General features: G+C 44.7%; 1 protein-coding gene across 8 annotated transcripts in view; it reads right to left on the reverse strand.

The window, feature by feature from the left end:
* The window catches only part of LOC144667862 (protein AF-10-like), a 155869-nt gene that overhangs the window by 49717 nt on the left and 81516 nt on the right, over nt 1–24636 (reverse strand). For 6 of the 8 annotated variants that reach the window (XM_078529413.1, XM_078529412.1, XM_078529416.1 and 3 more), the window contains 3 exons: nt 23917–24012; nt 21140–21419; nt 12247–12822 (listed from right to left, as the gene is read on the reverse strand). In XM_078529413.1, the coding sequence (XP_078385539.1) occupies nt 12247–12822; nt 21140–21419; nt 23917–24012 (952 nt within the window). The remainder of the gene's footprint in view (nt 1–12246; nt 12823–21139; nt 21420–23916; nt 24013–24636) is intronic. The other 2 variants (XM_078529418.1, XM_078529415.1) reach the window with 1 other exon arrangement.

Here is a 24636-nt window from a genome sequence, read left to right on the forward strand (position 1 = left end):
CTGTCGATTTTAATTCATTAAATATTTTCCAAATATGCAAGTCTGGCCTGACAAGGACTTCAAATGTTGTATTCACAGGGATGAAGAGATCAATTAAACCCCCTCTACCTTCCTGCTGCAGTGACACAGTTTTATCTGCCAATATTTTCTGTTCAGCTTTAATTGCAAGACCCGAATACTAAGCTGCAATCTGTAAAATAACAGGTTTTACAAAACACATTCATTTGCTTCATCCTTTCCAGGTTTACTGGTGTACATTCGCTAGGGCACCATAAATATAAGGTCACTAATAAATCCAGTGGGGAATTTAGGAGAAATTTCTTCACTCAAAAGAGTGGTGAGAATGTGGAGCTTGCCACCACGTAGAGTAGTTAAGGTGGACAGCATGGATATATTTAAGGGAGAGTTAGCAAGTGCATGAAGGACAGAGGAATAGAAGAATATGTTAGTCTATGTGCTTCAAGCACCAATTAGGAACCACCAGCCCATTCTGACTCAGCATCTCACCCTCACCACACAGCACTTACTCAGAATTCGCAGAGCAATCCCCAATATTTGCCACAGCACAACACCAACTTGCATTTACATAGTGCCTTGGACATAGCGTTACAAGTCTCAGTACATGCCTTGGTTAAGAGGCAGGGAAGAAAGAAATCAGCCAAGATTCCTGCTCCTAACCATTATCACCCAACCCCTGCTGGGAATGGGTGTTATGTATCCTTAGGAAAATTGGCTAAAGGAGGGATGGGGCTAGACTGTAATGCCTCTGCAGCCGACTAGCTTGCTGAGGCTCACCACCCGGGCTTAAGCGTCAACGATGACCATTTGGATGGGGTCACAGAGCATTCAGCATCCATGGAGCCATGGCGGCAGCCAAAACAAGTCCTTCAGCAGAGGAACAAAGAGAGGAAGAAAAGGCAATATTTGGTCATTTTCAATAGAAGTCTCAGGCGGGAATCTAAGTGAAGTCTCCACCAAGCATCCCTACCATTCAAAGCAACTTCTTAAACATGGATTGGCATTTTGAAAGGGATGGAAGAATGTGAATGCCGATCAGACACGTCAGAATTGGGTGGAAATTCCAAGTCAACAAACAACACATCTCCGTAGCTCGTTGCACAGCAAGACTCCACTGAGGGTCTTTTCTCTATGCAACAGTAGAAAGATTTGCATACAATTTACAGCACAGATACTGGCTGTTCAGCAAGTCGCTTCTCTATATCTACCCCGTCATCCCCTTCAATCATCCTAAACACCTCACACCCATTCCCAGATCATCTGCTGCAGCTTAATTCAGAAACACGCCAGTCAATACGGGCAACAGCCACACAGTCCCAAGAAATACCATGGAACCGGTCAACCGGAACCTGTGACAGGTGCAAGCTCCAAACAGTCAAAGCAGAGCAAACATTTGCACAAATGGGGAGCTTTAGTATACCATCTGTGGCAGTAACAAAGACCTGAAACAGCACACCTATCCTCCAGGAACAGGATCAAGAGAGAAACGCAATCAATCCCTCATTCTGCTTCATAACACCCATACTCGAGGATCGAAACATTGGCGTGCAAGCAGAAATAGCTGCAGAACAGAAACAGTCTGAAAATTTTCTCAGGCATTCCTGATTTTCATCATCCCGACATTGGCAATCATGCCTTCAGCTGCCTAGGCCCTAAACCTCTCTGCCTCTTTACCTCGCAGTCCCTCAAGACATTTCCTAAAACCTACCTCTTGGGCTAAGTTTTTGGTCACATGTTCTAACATCTCCTTCTATGGGTCAGCGTCCGTTAAATGCCTTATTAAATTTTACTATATGGCGCTACACGAATGCAAGTTGTTCAGATAACTTTATGAATGGGAGTATGTTTATTGGTCTGAATCTTGCAGTTTGACAAGATGGCAATATTAACTCATTTTAGTAACCAATAAAGAAAGTTCCGGAAATGCACCACCTTTCCGTCAGTGCAAAGAACAGATTGGCAAATCAGTTGCAGACCATCCGCCAGGACACAATGGTCACTGGGGAGATTGTAGGAGTGGCTAAAAGCTTGGTCAAAGGGGTGGGTTTTAAAGAAGGAGAGAGAGATGGAGGAACGGAGAGTTTAGTGAGGCATTTCCAAACATGTTGCTTTGTGACAATATCCATTTCTGATTCTAATCACTCTTGGGATAGTCTCCAGTTGGATCTCATCCATTATTTTTCAGTTACTGTAAAGTTGAAGACTCACCCTGTTGTTCTAGTTATTGAAACTCTGATACAGATTGAGACAAGTTTCTCAATGAGCCAATTTCCTCCTGCTCTCTCCCCAGAGTCATGACCGATACTAGGTGTCACCAGCCCTCTCGTGTAGTGATACTGATTTGTCTGCAACACAACTCATATCTCTGGTCCAGGCTGATTCCTCATTAGAGAGCTGTTCTGTCTTAATAGTTTGTTTGTCAGCACTTCTGTGAAAGGTCTTGGGATATTTTTTTGCTGCCTTAAAGGTGTTATCTAAACAAAACAAAGACTTGCATTCATATAGCGCTTTGCACGATCGCACTTTACAGCCACTGGATTACGTTTGAAGTGTATTCACTGTTTTAGGAAATGCAGGAGCCAATTTGTGCACAGCAAGTTCCTGAAAGCTCCCACAAACAGCAATGCAATAATGACCAGATAAGTTGGGGGGTTTTTTTGCATAATGTTGACTGGGGGATAAATATTGGCCAGGGCACTGAAGATACCTCCCTTGCTCTTCTTCGAAATAGCGCCATGGGATCTTTTACATTGTTATTTTACAAAGTTCTAGTTCGACCACATCAGGCGTACTCCATTCAGATTTGGGTATTGCACCTTAGGAAGGGTATATTGAGGGTGCAGTGCATATTCACCAGAATGATACCAGGGCTAAAAAAGGATTGAATCAGGAAGACAGGTTCATAGACTGGGCTTATATTGTGTTGAGTTTTGAAGTTTAAGAGGTGATATAATAGAGCTGTTTAAGATGATTAAACTCATCAATTGTGTAGACAGAGCTAAATTATTTCTTCTAATGGGGGGGGGGAAGTTTAAGACAAGGGGCCCAACCTTGAAATTAGAGCTGGCTGTTCAGGGGTGATACAAAGGGTAGTGAAAATCTGGAACTCTCCCCCTGAAAAAAGTTATTAAGGCTGGGAGTTGATTGAGGGCTTTAAAAGCTGAGATGGACAAGAGTTTTGTAGGGCAAGGGTATGAAGCGATATGGAACCAGGATGGGTAAACAGAATCAAGATACAGATCAGTCATGATCGAACTGAATGGTGGAACAAGTTTGAGGACTGAATGGCCTCCTCCTATTCCGATGTTTCAGATTAAATTGCCGCTGCTTGTAGTTACTCCTAGTTGGAGATCTGCTGTCTCTGTCACATTCGTCTTACACCCATCCTCACTCATCCACCGTAGCTCGTCTGCATCCGCTCTGTGACGTCTGTCATCCAGCTAGGCAAGAGAGGGCGACTCCTCTTTCTGCTGCCCTCCACTTTGCCCTCGAGGAGAGATCTCTAGCTTTGCAGCTCTGATCAAATGGTCGAAATATTGACATTTTCTTTTCTGGATGTCACTTTTTAAGTAGCTAATTTTCTGCTCTTGCAATTTCAGGGCTCCTCTCTACATGTCTGGTGCTCTGTATATGGAATTTTTTAGCATCCATCTTAGCATCCACATTTCAAAGGCCTCTATTTTCTTCCACGGATCTTTATTTGTTGTCCAGGTTTCTGAGGCAGACAGGAAAGTGGATAGAATGTAGAACCTTATCTGAACGAGTTAACTCAAATGTCCAGAAAAAAAAAAATCCTTTTGTTTCAATTTATTATTGTTAAAATGGCAATGGCCTTTCACTGGATTGAACAGTTGCTACGGTAACAGCAAAGGCCATTTTAAACCCTCTCTATAACCATATATTCTTCCCCCAGCTCCTTCTGGGATGACATAGGTTCTTTATACTCAGCAGGGGTGGGCTGGAGCTGGAGGGGATGCAGTACACCAGCTCTGCCTGGTGACTTTGAACAAGTTCCTTAAACACGTCGGCCGCAATTAAAGGTCAAGTTACAAAAGAGGCATCCTTCTCCTCTCGGTTCAAACTGTGTTCAATGAATTGCCCCTCACACCAGAGATACAAAGCAATCAATCACCGCTTATAGATCCTTAAAAATCAGTCACCACACTGTAACTTAAAACATATTCTCTCCTTTCTTTTGTGTTGCTAAGTGATCAAACGACGAGTGAAATGGAAAGTAATTAAAGATAAAATTATAGTGCCGGACAGCGCCCAGCATGGAAAGAAGATTGGGGTGTCATGAAAAGCCAATCACAGCCACGAATTACTTATGGGCATATTGCTCATTTTGAGGAAGACGTGTGTTTTTAAAGAAATACAAGAAAGGACACTGAGTAAAAGATGGCTGGAAAATTCCTATGTGGATTATACTGACCGGCCTGTCCTGAGAGAACTTGGAATGTCACACCTGAAAAGGTATCATGGCCTTCTTCAGAGCAGAGGCACTTAAAAGATAGAAAAGATGCAAAAGACTTGGCTTTAACCTCCCGTGACTGCAGAGAAAAAGACGGATTACCACGCCCCAGCAGTCATCTAAAATCCACCTCCTGTTGATTCATATCTCAGGATGGGTAAAATGGTCGGAGATCAAAGAAAAGAGACTCTGGGCACAAGACACGTTTTTTTCCCCCTTACAGGAATACACAGGGCAAAATGGGTAAAACGCTAGCTGTGGATCAGCGCAGCGTGTGCTGTGTGTGAGGCAGCAAGAAGACGACCAACTGGTCACCCCTGCAGTTGCAGGCAAAGTCTCTCTCTCTCTCTCACTCTCTGTTGCTGGAGGCAAGGCATGGCAGAAGCCACAAAAAAGGGGGAAATAGAACAGCTTCTTCAGCTACCCTGCAGAACCAAGTGTCTCCAAACCCACTGTGAAACTGCCAAAGTCAGCTCTACCGGAATCACCCAACTTAATAGCGGCAACGTTTTGCCTTCTATGCCTCACGGACAAGCCAAACACCAAATCATATATCTTAAAACTTTTATTTGGATTCTTAACTTCTTATTTCTGTTCTGTATGTATGCGTTGCATTTTTATTATTTTTCTCAGGTTTCTTGTGACCAATAAGCTTACTCTTTCTTTGACTCAAGAAAGCCTGGTTAAGTTGGCTCCTTCTGAAACATAATTAGGTTTGGACTGGGAAAGGGTGTCCAGAGGGGAATAAATTTAAATAAACCTTGTTGCAACCAACCGAGGGGGTTGAATAAAGAAGGGGAGCCAGTTCATTCCTCCTCACCTGGAGCATCACAAAATTAGGGTCTCATCCGGAATGTTAACAAATTGGGGGACCTCGCCCGGGGACCAGTCACAACAGAAGGTACTTCAAAGGATAGAGGTTGGGTCATTTCAAGTTTGGATTTTGAAAGCCTGGAGATTTGTACAAATGACTCGGGCCCATATTCTAGATTTTTCTCCCTCACTCCACACTAATGAAGGCACCTGTCTGACCAAACTTCTGGTCGCTTTTCTTAGAATTACCACTCTGTGAAGCGCTTTAAGATGTTTTCCCATGTGACAGATGCTTTATACAGTGTCAACCATGGCTCAGTTGGTAGCTATCTGTCTCCGAGCTGGAAGGATGTGGGTTCAAGTTCACATCCGGGACTGACAGTCTAGTGTGGTACTGAGAAAGTGTTTTGGGTGAGAGGTTAAACTGAGGCCCTATCTGCCCTCTTGGGGATGTAAAAGATCCTCTGGACCCATTTCAAAAGAGGGAGGCAGTTCACCCCAGTCTCCCAGCCAATATTAATTCCTCAGTCAACATCAGAAAAACAGGTTTTCTGGTTGTTTGCCTCATTGCTGTTTGTGGGATCTTGCTGTGCACAAACTGGCTGCTGCATTTCCAATATTACAACAATGAGGGGGCAGATGGAGCCTCGGTTTAACATGTTACCTGAAAGACAGCACCTCCAATGGTGCAGCATTCCTTCAGTGCTGAACTGCAATGTCAGCTTTGATTTTTTTTTTGTGTTCAAAGTCCTGGAACGCGACTTGAAATCACAGCCTTCTATTTCAGGGGCAAGAGTGCCACCCACTGAGGCACAGCTAACACAATCTAACAGGTCTTTGCAAACACATGTAAATTAGTTAACTATTACTATTTGCTTTTGAGACTTTTCATTTGCACAAAGTATAATCTTGTCTCTCCTTCAGCTCCCTCGGCCCTAATCTCTGGGATTCACTGCCTTAACCTCTCGACTTCTCTCTCCTCTAAAACATTCCATGCCTCATTCATTTGTCATCTGTCCCAATGTGGCTTGGTGGCAAATTTTATTTGGTAATGCTCCTGTAAAGCACCTTTGGGCATTTACCACATTAAAGACACTACATAAATGCAAGTTGTTGTTGTTATATCTACCTGAGCAATGTTGTGGCACGTTTTTAGGTAAAGGTGCACTAAAATGTCTAAATTTATTTATCCCTGAACCCTGTGCCCTCTTAAATACATATAAGATTGCAATGCATTCTCTGAAATATTACATTATCCCTCCCTCAACATCGTTCTGCCCACCTATCATAATGAGAAACTATAAATTTATGTGCCCATAATTCATACATCCATCGTGCATATATCCTCAGCCCGCCAGCTGCTTTTGCCTGAATGAATTAACACAACCACCTCTTATAAGCGAGCCCCCAGTACTCAAGCAGCTGAGCAAATCAAAACATCACTGCAGTGCTTGATCCCTTGGAAGAGTAACCCTTTGTTGACTGGATTGCATTTTGCACACTAGAGCCCCCTATGGGTTGCACACTAGAGCCCCCTATGGGTTGCACACTAGAGCCCCCTATGGGTTGCACACTAGAGCCCCCTATGGGTTGCACACTAGCGCCCCCTATGGGTTGCACACTAGCGCCCCCTATGGGTTGCACACTAGCGCCCCCTATGGGTTGCACACTAGCGCACCCTATGGGTTGCACACTAGCGCACCCTATGGGTTGCACACTAGCGCACCCTATGGGTTGCACACTAGCATACCCTATGGGTTGCACACTAGCGCACCCTATGGGTTGCACACTAGCGCACCCTATGGGTTGCACACTAGCGCACCCTATGGGTTGTACACTAGAGCACCCTATGAGTTGCACACTAGCGTACCCTATGGGTTGCACACTAGAGCACCCTATGAGTTGCACACTAGCGTACCCTATGGGTTGCACACTAGCGCACCCTATGGGTTGCACACTGGAGCACCCTATGGGTTGCACACTAAAGCACCCTATGGGTTGCACACCCACCCCATTTCCCCATATCCCCACTTCCGTACTCCCCACCCCACCACCTCACCGTGCACTCCCCCCCACCCCCCCGCACCCCACAACTACCCACTTCCTTTAAGTTTCGTTTTGTTGCACTCGGAAATGAGAGAAAGATTTGGAACTTTCATAACCCCAGTACCTCCCAAAGCACTTTACAGCCAATGAAGTACTTTCGAAGTGTAGTCACTGTTGTAATGTAGAAGGCGCAGCAGTCAATTTGCACACAGCAAGTTCTCTACAAACAGCAACCAGATAATGACCAGGGGGACAATTTTTTCTATGGCGGGCAGGCTGGGTGGGAGCGGGGGCGGGCGTGGAGCTGATTGCCGCCCGTAATCGGCTATGTGCTGCCATTTTATGCAGGCGTGCCAATTAAGGCCCGGCCAGGATAATACACGCCTGGTAGCGCTCAGCGATACCTGTGCGGGGAGGGGAAGGAGGGAGAGTTGGGGCCTGCGCTTTGTCGTGCATGCGTGTGAAGGAGTGCAGCAATCTCCCCGAGGCACAGCGCTGCCTCAGGAAGCTTAAATAGATAATAAAGCTTTTTAAAAAATAAAAGTAAAAAATTATTTAAACATGTCCCCCTCATGTGACAGTGTCGAATGAGCTGGGACATGTTTGTGAAATTTGCAAAATTTATTTATTTATTTTATAAGACCTTCAGGAAACCTCATCCCATCCGTGGATGAGGTTTCCTGAAAAGTGCAAAGGCCACTTGGGCTCTTCGCCTGCCGCCAACCTTAAGGTTGGACGGGCAGCGGTGTTAATAAGTTAAATTACTTTTTTAATGGCCTTAATAGGCCGTTGACAGTTTGGCCAGTGCGCACCCGCTGAACGAAATATCGAAATGGCACGCGTTGATGTTGGGCACACGCCAACAGCAATATTCTGCCCCAGATGCTCTGTTTATAGAGATGTTGGTTGAGCAATGAAATATTGAGCAGGACACTAGGGAGAATTCCCTTCTGAAGTTCGGATAAACAGCCATCAACCTGAAACACTAACTGTTTCTCTCTCCACCACTGCTCCATGACCCACTGAGCCTCTCCAGGATTTTCTATTTTTATTTCACGACTCCTCTTTTCTCTGAAGTAGTGCCGTGGGATCTTTTACACCCACCTGAAAGACAGCACCGTTGACAGTGCAGCATTCCCTCATTACTGTACTGGAGTATGTCGGACTTTAGATTATATGCCCAAGGCTCTGGAGCGGGGCTTGAACCCGTGACCTTCTGAATCGGAGGCAAGAGTAGGATGGCCGGATGCCCGGATTTATACTGCACAATCCGGCTTTTAGTTGGTCCGGCCACTGTCCAGTACAGAATGACTTTATATCCGGTACTTTGTGCCGTAGCACGTTTACCACAGTGAAGCACTGGCAAGGGCCTGTGCTTGTTCCTTTTCCCATCTGCAGCGACTCAGAGTTACTGGGACACCAAACACAGGTTTTTTTTTTGTGTTTTTTCCCCATCCCCTCCCCTTACACCTCTGTTGTCCCTCAAACCGTGAGAAACCTCTGTATGCAATGACATCACGCCGTGTGTCACGATGGTGTCCAGTATTAGTGGCCTTTGCTAGTGGCCACTCTCGGCGAGAGCTGCTGAGCCAATGCTGACACCGATAGTGGAGGGATGATATTGCTGGGAAATGGAATACCTTAGAATTCAGGCATTTTGAAGCAGATAGACTCAGGCCCAGTTAGGCTCACGTGCAGCATGTTCACTGACATGGGCCCGTCAGACTGTTTCTCTGCTGTAAATTCTGACAGCATAGATAGATGTAGAGCTCTCTGGCTCTCTCTCCTAGCTCATGACATGTTCTCCTCAGCCTCAACCTCAGAATGAAGCCCCATCCCTCTCCTGCCCTACTGCACCATAGGAAACATAAGAACATAGGAGCAGGAGTAGGCCATTTGGCCCATCGAGCTTGCTCCACCATTGAATTAGATCATGGCTGATCATCTACCTCAATGCCACTTTCCCGTGTTATCCCCATATCCCTCAATGTCATTAGTACCCAGATCTAATTGATTTCTGTCTTGAACATGCTCAATGATTGAGCTTCCCTCTGGTGTAAAGAATTCCAAAGATTCACCACCCTCCAACTGAAGAAATTCCCCCTCATCTCAGTCTTAAATGGCCTACTCCTTATTCTGAGACTGTGTCCTCTGGTTCTAGACTCACCAGCCAGGGAAACATCCGATTCACATCTACCCTGTGATGCCTTGTGAGGTCTTAAGTTACTTAAGTTTCAATGAGATAATTCTTTGAAACTCTACAGAATACAGGGCCAGTTTCCTCAATCTCCCTCCTCATAAGACAATCCCGCCAAGCCAGGGATTAGTCTGGTGAACCTCCGCTGCACTCCCTCCTTGGCAAGTTTATCCTTCCTCAGGTAAGGAGACCAAAACTATACACAATACTCCAGGTGTGGTCTTATCAAGGCTCTATACAATTGCAGCAAGGCATCTTTACTCCTGTACTCAAATCTCCTTGGTATGTTGGCCTTCATCGCATTTGCCTTCTTAATTGCTTGCTGTACCTGCCTGCTAGCTTTTAGTGATTTAAGAAAAGGATACCCAGGTCTCTTTGGGCATCAAAATTTCCCGACCTCTCACCATATGAAAAATGCTCTACATTTCTGGTTTTTTCCACCAAAGTGGATATCTTCACATTATTCATCTGCCTTTTTCTTGCTCATTCACTTGGTCTATCCAAGTCCCCTTGAAGCCTCCTTGCATCCTCCTCACAACTTACAAATCTAGTCGGGAATGTGTCATCAGCAAATTTGGAAATATTACCTTTAGTCTCCACATCCAAATCCATTGATATAGATTGTGAACAGCTATGGCCCCAGCACTGATCCTTGCAGTACCCCACTAGTAACAGCCTGCCATCCTGAGAATGACCCATTTATTCCTATCTCTGTTTTCTGTCTGTTAACCAATTCTCAATCCGTACTAGTATATCACGCCAAATCCCATGGGCTGTAATTTTGTTTACTAACCTCCTGTGTGGGACCTTATCAAAAGCCTTCTGAAAATCCAAATACACCACATCCACTGATTTTCCTTCATCTATGTTACAAGGAACATCCTCACAAAACTCCAGTGGGTTTGTCAAACAAGATTTCCCTTTCATAAATCCATGTTGACTGCCAAATTTCACCATTACCACCAGTTATCACATCCTTTATAGTAGACTCTAACATTTTCCCCGATACCGACATCAAACGAACAGGCCTGTCAGAGTTCTCCATTTTCTCTCTCCCTCCTTTCTTAAATAGTGGGGTTACATTTGCTACTTTCAAGTCTGCAGGGACCTTTCCAGAATCTATAGAATTTTGAAAGACAACCACAAATGCATCCACTATCTCTATAGCCAGCACCTTCAACACTCTGGGATGTAGCTCATCTGGCCCAGGGGATTTATCAACCTTCAATCAAATTTTTTGATTACTGCCTCTTTATTAATACTAATTTATTTCAGTTCCTCATTTTCACAAGTCCCCTGGTTCTCTCGTATTTCTGGAAGATTTTCTGCATCTTCCTCCGTGAAGACAGACAGACACAAAGTAACTGTTTAGTTTCTCCGGTATAAATTCTGCTGCCTCCGCCTGCAATGGACCTACGTTTGTCCTTGTTAATGTTTTCCTTTTCACATACCCGAAGAAGCTTTTACAGTCCACTTTTATATTTCTCGCTAGCTTGCAATCATTCTCTTTTCCCTTTCTTTATCAGCTCCCTGATCCTCCTTTGCTGGGTTCAAAATTGCTCCCAATCCTCAGGCTTACCACTTATTCCAATGACCTTATAAACCACTTCCTTTGATCTAATGCAATCTTTAACTTCTTTCGTTAGCCACTGTTGATTTATCTTTCCTGTTGGGGTTTTTGCATCTTAGAGGAATTTTTATTTCCACTTCTCCCACCAGCCACCCCTGAACGCTCGAGAGGGATTCACAATACGATGGGAGTGCTGCGCTGCCAACGGTGCTGTCTTTCGAATGAGATGTTAAACTGAGGCCCTATCTGCCCTCTCAGGTGGGCATAAAAGATCCTACATCTACTATTTTGAAGACGGCAGAGGGAGCTATCCTCAGTTTCCTAGCCAATATTTATCCTTCAATCAACATCACTAAAAGCAGCTAATCTGGTCATTAGCTGTCTGTGGGATCTTGCTGGGCAAACATTGACTGCCGAGTTTCCTACATTATAACAGTGACTACACTGCAACTTCACTTCATTGGCTGTAAAGTGCTTTGGGGTGTCCTGTGTCGTGAAAGGCGCTATAGAAAATCAAGTCTTTCTTTCCTTTGTGCCTTGGAACTGCCAGCATCTGGACTGAGACTGCCCAAGTCATTTCATGTAGAACGCCTGAAGCCAACAGCTGGCAAAGACTTTCAGCTCCCCACCACTTTGGGCTCGACATGAACCCCGAAGTGTAATGCTCATGTGTAACCTGCCACACCTAGTCCACTTGAGGCACCTCCAACTTTGAAATAATTCTTGAGGTGCCGATTCACAATACATAAGCCCAGATCGTTTACTGGTAATCCTGCCCAAACGCTCACCTTCATGTGAGTATGGATGATGAATGCTAACAGGCTATTCGACTCAGGGTGCATCATATCCAAGCTTGATCCACACACATGAGGGGATCAGGGCAGTGGCACAGGGGCCCCTGGCTGATTTCTCTAACGACTAAACCACGGGACAGTGAAGCCTAGTGTAATAAAGCTGCCACGGCTGGCTACATCAGTTTGGATCTAGTAGGTCTGCTCTCTAAGGCTTTAAATCACATTTTCTGCTTTATTTACCCATTGAGCCAATTGGGGGAGCTGTAGCAACATCCACTTGAAAGATCAACTTGAATGGGATTCACAGGAAAGCGTTAAAGGTTAAGCATTTCGGTACCTGAACCCAGAAGCGAAGGTTCTATTGATAGACTTGGGATGGCTCCACTGTGGCTTGTTGATGCTGTTAACTTTGGGAGTGCGGGGCTGGTGATGCAGCCACTTGGGTCAGTTGCTGATGATGTAATGAGGGAGATGGGGATTGCCAGACTTGGGTTGCTCTCGTTTTTGCTCCCTTTGGGCCTCCCCCGTCCATGTTTGCTTTTCTTGCTGGCCTTGTGCTTCTTCTCCTTCACCGTCTCTTCCTCTTCCATCCCGGCCACCGGCTGAGGTCGCTTGTAGCCGGCTCCTCCGCTCGAAGGGCCGCCCATCCCACTGGAAGTCCTAAAGTCCCCGGGCGCGCTCTCGGGGGCTTTCTTCGGGACCGGAGGAGGGGAGGTGAAGCGGATCAAAGAGTTAAAGCCCGACAGGGTCCCTTCCCCGCCAAAAACGTCCCCTTTCGCCGTGTCGTAGGAGGCAGGGCTCTGCGAGGAGTTGCGACCCGCTGAGTAAGTGTCCCCTCGTAGTTCAGGCTTGCTAAATATTCCAACCTCCTGGGAAGGCTGCAGTGAGCTGCTGGAGGTGCTCAGGAGACTGCCTGTAATTGAATAACAGACACATTTTTAAGGATAGTATTCCCAACATTTTCTGTTTTTATTTCAGATTTCCAGCACCCACAGCACTTTACTTTTGCACGATTTATTAAGGCTGGTGTAGAGTAAACAACACGTAATCCTCTGCTGAGATCCAACTCACCCCCGCCCCAAACACTATCGGCAGAAATCCATCGCCTTCCATTTAATAACGAGGGCCATTTTTCTTCAAAGTGTACAGTTTGTGTTTCACTCACAGTGGGGTCATTAAAGCAGCTTATTAATGTCCCATTCTCACCTTAAAACACATGCTAATCTCTAACTGTTTGTCTAAGTGGATCGCTTTAGCACCTCATTACTGGCAATTATCAGCACCCAGCTATTCCAAGTGTCACCTCGTGCTTCAAGAGCTTTCAATCATTTTAAATGGCGCTATTAATGTAAATATAATTTCTCTCAAAAAAATGTGTGTTATTGTACGCCTGTTACTGCCTATTCCCATGTGTTAAAACTGCTGGAAGATGATTGACTGGAGACATTGCACAGAATTTTTCATTTGGCTAGAACCAATGTGTTTTCATGCTGCACTATGGTATACAAGGTAACATGTTAGAAGGATTTTGAAATGTTACCTCCAGAGCAATAAGAGGGTCACTAAGAAAACTTGCATGTATCTGTAGAACTGTTCACAACCTCAGGATGTCCCAAAGCACTTTACAGCCAACAAAGAACTTTTGAACTCTAGCCACAGTTCGGATGTAGAAAATGCAGCAGCCAATTTGCTTTCAACAAGCTCCCACAAATAGCAACATGACAGTGACGAGATAATCTGCTTTAGTGATATTGATTAAGAGATAAATATTGTCCAGGGCACTGGGGATAACTTCCCTGCTCGTCTTCAAAATAGTGCCATGGGATCTTTAACATCCACCTGAGAGGGTTAGATGGGATCTCGGCCCAATGTCTCAACCAAAAGACAGCACACCTGACCGTGCAGCACTCCCTCAATAATGCACTGGAATATAAACCTTGATTTTTGTGTTCAAGTTCTGGAGGGGGATTCGAACCCAGAACCTTGTAACTCAGAAGTGAGAGTGCTACCAACTAAGCCTTCACTGACCAAACATTGGAGCTGAGTATAGCAGATTGAGGATTTAATTGGGTAGATATGAAGAATCCACTTCCTCTGGTGGGGGAATCCAAGGGGGCATTACCTTAAAATTAGAGCTGGGCTCTTCATGGACAAAACCTGGAAGCAATTCTGCATTCAAAGGGTGGTAGAAATTTGCAACTCTTTCCCCCAAAAGGCTTTGGATGCTGAACCTTAAATGAAGCTTCCAAAGTGGAGATTGGTAGATAATTACTGGGTAAGGGTACCGAAGAATGTGATGCCAAGTCAGGATAATGGAACTGAGGTTTAGACCAGCCATGATCTGATTGAATGGCAGTGCAGGCCTGAGAGGCTTAATGGCTGCTCCTAATGTTCCTCTCTCATTGCTGTTTTTGGAACATTGCCGTGTACATAAAACAGCCATCACATTTATCTACATAACAGTAGCTGCATTTCAATATAGTTAATTATTTGAATGGCAAAATAAAGTAATATTCTGGTGTATATCTTTTACTGTTAAAGTTTCCCACACAAACTTTCTTATCAGGCATTTTCCTATTATAACTAATGTGCTTTGCCTACAACATTTCAAAAGTAATACATGAGCTGCCAAGTACTTTGGAAGGTCCAGGGGGTGGGGGGGAGCACAGTGAGATTAGTTGCGTTATTCTTGCAGAGAGCTGGCACAGACATGATGGGCCGAATGGCTTCTTCCTGAGTTGTTACCATTTTATGCTTCTATCATACATGCAACAAAACCTGTACCTGATATTTATATATTATGTTGTTTGTCCTTTATTTTTCTTATTCATTCACTGGATGTGGGTGTTGTTGGCATTTATTGCCCATCCCCAAGTTCAGCGGGTGTGGCTTGCTAGGCCAGTTCAGGTGGGCAGTTAAGAATCTTTGGTGTGGGACTGGAGTCACATATAGGTCAGCCCAGGGCAGGTTCCCTTCCCCAAAGGACATTCGTGAACCAGTTCAGTTTTTACAACAAGCCAACAGCTCCATAGACACTTATACTAACACCAGATTATCATTTTTGCAGGTTCTTTTGAAAAAACTTCAATTCAAATTCTCCAATGGACATTGTAGGATTTGGCCTCCTGTTTTGTGGATTATTAGTGCAGTAACAAAACCACTGCAGACCCTTTGAACTGTCTACGATCTAAGTGACGAGATCTCCCAGCTCAAATACATCAGGATCAGCAAACAGATGTCTCAGGTTCCAATGTACAGGATTTCCAATGGAACTTTGAGCACACAGGACTCAACAGTGGAACTGATTCAAACCCTCTGTGGAGACCTGAAGTGGGAGTTAGGAACAGAAAAGACAAACTAAAAGGCAAGTGTCTTTCTACCTAGTGTTCTAAGTATTGCAAAAGATTTACAGCACAGGAACAGGCCTTTCAGCCCAACTGACCTATGCTGGTGCTTATGCTCCACACTAACCACCTCGCACCCTTCACCTCGCTCAATCAACATATCCTTCTGTTCCTTTCTCCCTCATGTTTTTATTTAATTTCCTTGTAGTAGTGAGTTCCACATTCTAACCACTCTCCGGGTAAAGAATTCCCTATTGGATTTATTAGTGATATAACCTTATATTTATGGCCCTGGGTTCTGGACTCGCCCACTCACAGAAACATCTTCACTATGCTGAGCACGTCAAATCCTTCATAAAGGCCTCTATCAGGTCAACCCCCAGCCTTACCTTTTCAACAGAAATGATTCCCTGATGATTTAATCTTTCCTTATAGAGCGCGCACTGGGTATAATTTTAGCAAATCTCTTTTGCACCTTCTCTGATGTCTCAATGTCCTTCTTAGAGAAGAATAGAAAAAAATTTCAAATTTCTCTTTCTAAAACGTCACCTAGCTGAGGAAGTACATAATACAGGGAGCACTTGAAGGACAATTCGTTAAGGGTGAGCCAGGCTGTTCCGACTGTTATGGGATTGCCTCAACACCTCTGGGCTGGAGGGGGAAGCGGGTCGGACCTGCGTGTTTGATTAGTTTTCAGTAATCGTTGTTGGATAAGCAATCAGTGGCAGGAATGAAGGATGTGTGGCGTAGTGGGTAGTGTCCCTGTCTCTGGGTGAGGAGCTCCGGGTTCAAGTTCCACGGCAAGACTTGTTGGCCATGGAAGGAGTGTTTGTGACCCGGTTCAATGGGCTGATAATCAGCCTGGGAATCCTTCCACCACCTCCCCACTATTCCCCAAAGGGAGAAATTGTGTGTTGAAGATATGCTAAAAAAAAATAGTAGTGGGAATTCTGCTTAATCTCCTTCCTTCCCCACCCCAACCCTCCAATGTGCCCCTGTAGAGTTATGACTAAACATAAAGTTCTCTACAAGCAGCTGGGCTGAGAGCAGCTAGCTCAGCATAGGCTGTGAGCCTGGCCTCTTGCTGATCTGTCCAGCTCCATTCCACCTCAGAACAGAACAGTGTTCGTATCAACTGAGCCATGCAATGCTGCCTGAGTGCTTACTGCAGCCAGGACAGAGGGTGATTGACAGTGGATTACATGGACATAATCCAATCAAAGGGCTCAGATGACATCACAAGAATCCCAAGAGATGGAGCTTCAACCCGTCTGTTCATCAGCCGGGTCACGAGACGAGATTACTGCCTGAAATCCTGACAGACGTCTCCAAACACTTCAATTACATAGCGTTTAACAGACAATGAAACTTACTTCTGCACTGAACTCGAAAGCCATGAAACTGGACCACACGGCTCCTTGTTTATGTTGGGAGATGTGAATTAGAATAAGATTTGCATTCTCTCACAGTCACATGCTACATTATAATTTCACCTCATCTTGAAAGCATAGTAAAGAAGGAACATGGGAGCAGGGATTAATGCAAAAGCAAAATCTGACCCTTCAAACAGAACTGCTCAGTCATCAACCTGAAACATTAACTCCTGTTTTTCTCTCTCCACAGATGCTGCCAGACCTGCTGAATATTTTTAGCATTTTCTGTTTCCTTATGTAGAAGCAGAAATTGGCCATTCAGCCCCTTGAGCCTGTTCCACCAGTCAATTAGATCATGGCTTATCTGCATCTTAATTGAAACACATTTCATTGAAGCATATCAAATTCTTAGAGGGATTCTCACTAGGTGCTGAAAGTCTGTTTCTCTGATTGAAGAATCTAGAACTAGGGGTCTCTTCTCTCTGAGGGTCATGAATAATTGGAATTCTCTACACCAGAGAGACCTGAAGGCCAAGACATTCAATATAGTCAAGCCTGAGGTGACAAATTCTCGCACAAAAGGGTTATAGGGAACAGACAGGAAAGCAGAGTGCAGGCGAATATCAGATCAGCCATGATCTTACTGAATGGCGGAGCAGCATGAGGGGCCGAATGGCCTACTCTTGTACTACAGTCTCAGAATAAGGGGTCGGCCATTTAGGACTGGGATGAGAAGAAATTTATTCGTTCGAAGGGTTGTAAAACTTTGGAATTCTCTACTCCAGAGGTTGTGGATGCTCCTTGAGTATTTTCAAGTTGAGATTGATTTTGAACACTAAGGTAATTAAGGGTTATCAGAACAGGGTGGGAAAGTGGAGTTAAGGTAGAAGATCAACCATAATATTATTGAATGGCGGAGCTGGCTGGAAGGGCTGAATGATCTACTCCTGTTCCTACCTCATGTTCATAGCTCTACCTACCTGCAACTGGCTAACAGGGCAGCAACTAGAGTGAGGTTATGCATTTTCTGTTACTGATGCTCTCGCAAAAATTCAGTACCTGCTGCTACAATGACTCAGTTTGTAAATATAATGCTTGGTGTGATGCTGAAACAGACAGACTGGATCACCTTAGGTTCAATCCACACAAAGTATTGAGTTGGCTGATCTCAACCAGGGCGACAACAGATGTGAGCCAATTGATGACAACACCTTGGCAAAATGACCATGTCTTGACATTAGGCGAGAATTGGATTCAAATATGATGCCTATTACAGTCAAACAGCCAGTTGACATTTACTGCTAAAGATAACACATGAGGAATAGCTACTTATACTTAGTTCAGGGCGACTGCTACCATGTATGGAACTGTGACCTAGTGTGAAATAAGATCCCTAGGTGAGGAAAGGTGAAAATTGGTGTTTGCTCATGTCTGCAAACATTCCAGGGCTGTAGTGTTTGTGATATGGCATGTACTGCATACACAGCACATAAAAAAAGACCTGTATTTATATTGTGCCTTACATAAATTCAGGACGTCCCAAAGTCTTTTACATCCATTGAAGTACTTTTGAAGTACAGTCACTATTGCAATGTAGGAGGCACTGCAGCCAATTTGTGCACAGCAAGCTCCCACAATCAACAATGTGACAATGACCAGATAATCTATTTCAGTGATGTCGATAAACATTGGTCAGGGCACCGAGGTATCTTCCAAACTAGTGCTAAGGATCTTTTAAGTCCACCTGAGAGGGCGGACAGGATTTCAGTTTTAACATCTCAGCTGAATGTTGGCACCCCCAACAGTACAGCACTCTCTCAGTACCGCGTTGACACGGCCTGGGTATTTACACTGAAATCTCTGGAGTGCGGTTTGAACCCACAGCCTTCTGACTTAGAGGCAAGCCGTCTACCAGCCGAGTCACGGCTGACACTCATTGCTGATTTCCTAGACCTCGCGAAAGGTTTTAGAGATATTTTTGTGCAGGTTGTTCAGTGCTTCCTGTCACAGCCCTGTGGCTGCTCTCAGCTGGGTGGGCAGCTGTGTGATCTTCCCTTTCCTTTTGCACGGTTGAGTGACTATGCGAACGTGTCCACGTACGTATGGGGGCGTTCATTGCGTGTGTGCGTGTGTTGGTGGAAGGAGGTAGAGAAGAGGGAGAGAGTGCTGATGCACATTATCTGTTTCTGGCATAGTTCAAGAATGAAACCCAGACGATGGCCACGTACAGTGGGACTTGGTGTTTTATTTTAAATTTTGATTTGGAGTTGGAGAGGCTGGTGCCCCGTCACTGGTTTCTGGGCCCACGCTGTTAAATCAGTTTTCTGTAGACCCTTCAATCCGTCACTGCACTGCTGTCAAAACAGGATCAGCAAGTCGACTGCTAACTAAACCAGCAGCTGAGCCCTGGAACTTCCTGGCTCACATATGGAGGCTTAACCTCAGAATCAGTTTGATGGACATTATACCCTACACGGATAATTTGGGATTACCATGATGGGGGTTTTGTCTCACCTACAAATCAGATTACTGCCTTGTAACATCTACATGGACTGGCAGTACTGTAGGCTGAAATATTAACCTCTTCAACTATCAGCTAAATAATGGGGTTAAGTCACAACAATGATTATCGCACTCTCCCTAACATGATCAGCCACAACAATGATTAATCACACTCTCTCCAACATGACCCTGGCTACTGCCAAAACAAAGCAAGCAGCAGCAGCACACACAACTCTACCAGGACATACCTCACCTGGGGTGAGCTTCTGATCACATATTCACAACATAAGCAACACTGGTCACTTCCACCTCAACAACATTGTCTGACTCTGCCCTGTCCCAGCTCATCTGCTTCTGTATCCCTCATCCATACCCTTGTTACCTCTAGACTTGACTATTGCAATGCTCTCCTGACCAACCTTCCATCTTCCACCCTCCATAAATGTGAGCTCAAACAAACCTCTGCTGCCCATGTCCTAACTCGCACCAAGTCCTGTTCATCCATCATCCCTGTTCTCGCTATCCTAGATTGAGTTATTGCCAGAGGGGGAGCCAATTTTAAAATTCTCATCCTTGTTTTCAAATCTCTCCATGGTCTCACCCCTTCCTATCTCTGCAATCTCTCCAGTCCCACAACCCCCATCACCCCAGATATTAGCACTCTAATTTTTGCTTCTTGTGAATGCTTGATTTCAATTGCTCCACCATGGGCAGCTATACCTTCAGCTGTCCGGGCCCTAAGCTCTGGAATTCCCTCCCTTAAACTCTCTGCCTCTGTCTCCTCCTTTAAGACATTCTGTAAAACCTACTCCTTTGACCCAGCTTTTGATCATCTGTCCTAATTTCTCCTTACGCTGCTTGATGTCAAATTTTGTTTTTAACACTCCTACAAAGTGTCTTGGGGGCCTTTCACTACATTAAAGGTGCTATATAAATGCAAGAGGCTGTTGTTGATATTTACATCCATTCTCATGACCTCCTTGATATGTTGCTACTGCGCCACACTCTACCCTATGTACCCATTACACATCATCAATCTTAACGCTCACCATTTCATTTTATCTTATCCCCTTTTTCCTCCTCTCCTTTTGGGAGTCCTGTTGGACAACAGGTACCCTTCCCTTGCTTTCCAGGCCAACTGTTCAAGCCTCCTTGGCCAGAGTAGCTGTGTAAACAAGCTATTCCACTTTGAGACTCATTACAACCAAGACTCAATCCTGTCCTTGGCACCCCCAATGTCCAGCCCTGGTAACTGAACAACGATCAGGGGGTGGCATGGAGGCTGCTATTTCCCAACCAGAACCCTCGGGCACTGAGCCCAATGCCACATTGCTGCCCTTACTGAGATCAGCTGATCAATATTTGTTTATTTATTCATTCACGAGATGCTAGGCCAGCATTTGCTGCCCATCCTGAATTGCCCCTGAACAGGTGGTGCTGGTTACGTTACTGGTCTAGCGAGCTGGAGGCCAGGCCCGATAATTCAGAGAACAGGAATTGAAATCCATGCTGTGACAACTGTAGCATTTTAATTTAGTTTAAAAATGAAAGCTGGAAATAAAAAAAATTTAAAATAGCCTCAGTAAAAATGACTATGAAGATGTGAGACTGTCAGAGAAACCCAACTGGTTCACTCACTGTCCTACCATGGAAAGGAACCTGTCATTTTTAGCAGGTATGTGCAAATCCAAGTTACACAGCAACTCTTAGCGATTTGGGATGTTAAAAGGTGCTACATAAATGAAAGCTAGTGTTAACTGTGCTCCAAAAGTGGCCCAGTATCTCACATTTTGTATCAAACTACCCCTTAGCAGATTGGGTCAAAATCCTGGAACTCCCTCCCTAACAGCACCGTGGGTGTACCTACACTGCATGGACTGCAGCGGTTCAAGGGGGCGGCTCATCAAGGCGCTCTCAAGGGCAATGACAGATTGGCAATAAATGCTGGCTTTGCCAACAGCACTCGCATCCCACGAGTGAATTAAAAAAAAATCCCAATCGCGGGTGGTACCTTGCTGAAATGGACTCGGTGATGATACAGTGGCAACACTGGTCGTGCTCTTCCCGCCACCTGGCTTTCGTCCCCTTTGGCCGGAGCCATGACTGGGAGCCTTCTTCCCTTTGACCTCCGACCTGGCGACCTCTGCCGTCTCCTTCCCGCTCACGTGTGGCGCAGATGCTCCCTGGAAATGTTTATTGGTAAAGGGAGCTGTGGTTTCATCCAAACCTCTCAAGGTCCCTGACATGTAGCTGCGACTGCTGCTGCTGCTGCTGCCAGCAGTTGTGCAAGTCTGATAGTTATTAGTTAGATAAAACAAAAGGGGAAAAAAAACAACAGCGCAGAAACTTCTCATTAGTTTTTTTTTAAAAGAAAAGAATTTCAATCGTAGAATTGGCCTGTAGGGCAGAGAAACAGCTGGAATCATGAAACAGAACAGATGTGCATTGCACCAGAGGCACTTCTAAATTTCAGGGGAAGAACTTAAGCAAAAGTTTAAATAAGGAAGTTTTGATTCACGCCAGTAAGATTAAAACAACTCATCAAACAGGTAAGTAGCCGATGAGTGAAGACTGCTGCAGGAGAGTGCCAGAATTAACTGCTCTACAAAAGGCTACTTTGTAATTACACGCTCTACTGCATACCCGTGTTTGTCTTTGTGAAAAAATCATTCATTCTGTGATATTCCTGGATCAATTTTACACAGCACAGGAGGTGGCCATTCAGCCCATTGAACCTGTGCCAGTTCTTTGAAAGGGCTCCCAGTCCCCTTTCAAATATTCCCCCTTCAAATATATATCTAACTCCCTCTTGAAATTTACCATTAAATCTGCTCCCACCACCCTTTCAGACACTGCAACACAAAAGGTGCGAGGGTTAATTGTCCAATTCCGTGTGTCCTGCAGGCAGCACTGTTCAGTGTGCAGGCAGGGAGTTGGCACAACAGCGATGTAGCCTTATCTCCGAATCTCAGCTCACTACCGTGAGGGCAAATTTCAGTGAATTTATCCCATAGGTTTTAAAATTAATGACCCAACAGTTCTATCTTTACTAACGGATACTACTTACATCAAGTGAACAGTGCAGAAACAGGCCATTCACTCCATGCTCTACATGAACATCCTCCCAGTCATCTTCATCTAACTCCATCAGGGTAACATTCTATCCCTTTTTCCTCCATGCATTTACACAGCCTCCCCTTAATTGCATTGATACTATTTATTCCTTGTGGTAGTGAGTTCCACATTCTAACCACCACATGGGCATAGAAGTTTCTTCTGAATTCCCAAACGGAATTATTGGTGACTATCTTATATTGATGGGGAAGTCTGGTGGCACAGTGGGTAGCCTTACTGCCTCAGAGTCAGAAGCTCCGGAATGAATCCCACCACAGGACTTGATGGCCAAGGAAGGTGCATTTATAAGGTGGCCAAACAGGTTGATTATCAACCTACCAATCCTTCCAACACAGGCGGTAAGGGCAGGATAAATTCTTGGTCAGCCATGAGTTGGAGCCTATACCATCACTTTCCATAGCTCCAGGCTACAACATGCATGTAAACAGCACATGTTGTCACAGCACTGAGTGAGCTGTGACACACCACTACCATCTTACACAAGTGCAAACATCTTCTCTATGTCTAGCCTATCCCTTCATAATCTTGAAAACCCCTATCAGATTAGCCCTCAACCTACTTAGCACAAGTCTCTCACTAGCCCAGCACAGACCAGGGTTTCAAGCCCAATCTGTGTAGCTCAGTAACATCGCTACTGGTGCATTTCCCCACTGAGCTATTGTAAGAACTGATACTCTGGCCGCTTTACCCTGCACAGCCCTGACAATCCTTTTTTACTAATGTTAATATTTATATTAAATCGCATTCTGTGCACATATTCCACCAAGTGACCTCTGAAAGTGCATTCTTATAAGCATTATTACGGCACTCTCCAATACAACATATAACACTGAACATACTCTATTACACAAACAGGATGAAGACATTCCCGCAGCAGGACATTTTTATATTACTCCCAAGGACAGTTTTTTTTTTACAGATGGCCCATTGTATCAGCAGAACCCGAAGATCTCTTCATCCATTACATTCTGTGTGTTATGTGCATCATCGTCTATAGAATTATGACTTGACTGTTGAGTCTATAAGTTTGACCCCCAACAGTCTCCTACAGTTCTTCCAAATAAAGGTAAAATGATGGACAGCTTAAGGGCTTGCACATTTTCACATTAACAAAATGAAAATAACAACGAAGGTACGGATTAGCGCATAGGGGCATCTGCATAACAGATGCCAGCACACTGGGGACACAAGGGCACCAGCAGATCATACTAGGTGCCACCTTTGACGGAGAAATTAGAAGGAATATTTTCGCATATGGCATGTGTTATCAAAAGGGGAAGAGTCAGTCACAGTATTTACCAACGAATTAGATAAACACTTGAAGGAGAATGATGCTAATGGATACAGGCAATAGGCCAGGAAAGGGGAGTAGAGAAGGAAGTTTGATGTGGAACCAGAGCCAACATCGGCATTCCAGGTCAAACGGTCTCAGTTGGTGCTGAAATTTCAGTCACTCTATGATTCAGAACCGGAGCTGTTGTTTGACAAGTGTTCAACTGCCTGAGCACCAGGTGTAAGTGTGAAAACAAACATAAGGCAGATAAACTGAGAGGCACTGCGCTGGTGATCAAGTAACTGAATGTCCTCATTTGGGCGGGTTTAAGCTAGAAGGGCCTAGGGACTGTTTACTTTGTAACGTCAACATGCACTTACCTTTTCTGTTGTTACAGTGACTGTGCTAACAACTGTGCTCAACGATTCTGTGGCTTTCTTGAGTTTCTGCTTTGGCCTTTCCCTGTCTTTCCGACTCTGCAAAATAATGAATAAAAAGTCTGCAATTTGCTTCACAAAACTTGCATTTACATAGCACCTTTAACATAGTAAAACGCCCCAAGGCGTACATTATCAGGTAAAACTGGACACCGAGCTATATAAGGAGATAGTAGGACAGGTGACCGAAAGTCTGGTCAAAGGGGTGGCTTGTAAGGATCATCTTAAAGAAAGAAGAGTGAGGGAGAGGTTTAGGGAGGGAATTCCAGAGCTCAGGGCAGAGACAACGCAAGTCACAATTGCCAATTGGTGGCGCGATGAAAATCGTGAATGCACAAGAGGCCGGAATTGAAGAAACTCAGAGCTCAGAAGATTGTAGGGCAGGAGGAGGATACAGAGATAGGGAGGAGTGAGGCTATGGAAGGATTTGAGCACAGGATGAATATTTTAAACTCGAGTGGCCTCTGGACTGAGAACTAATGTAGATCAGCGAGCACAGGGGTGATAGAAACAGGCAATTTTTTTTTACATAACTAATTTACTTTTCCTGTGAAGACCTCGATTCTTAATGGTATATAATCACTGGCATCAGATGCACCCTGGTAACTTACACAAGGGAATGTTATTCATAATCATTAATCAAACTTGGATGGTTCGTGTGGG

This window comes from Cetorhinus maximus, chromosome 25 (assembly GCF_964194155.1).
Source record: "Cetorhinus maximus chromosome 25, sCetMax3.hap1.1, whole genome shotgun sequence".
In the NCBI taxonomy this organism is placed as follows: domain Eukaryota; kingdom Metazoa; phylum Chordata; class Chondrichthyes; order Lamniformes; family Cetorhinidae; genus Cetorhinus; species Cetorhinus maximus.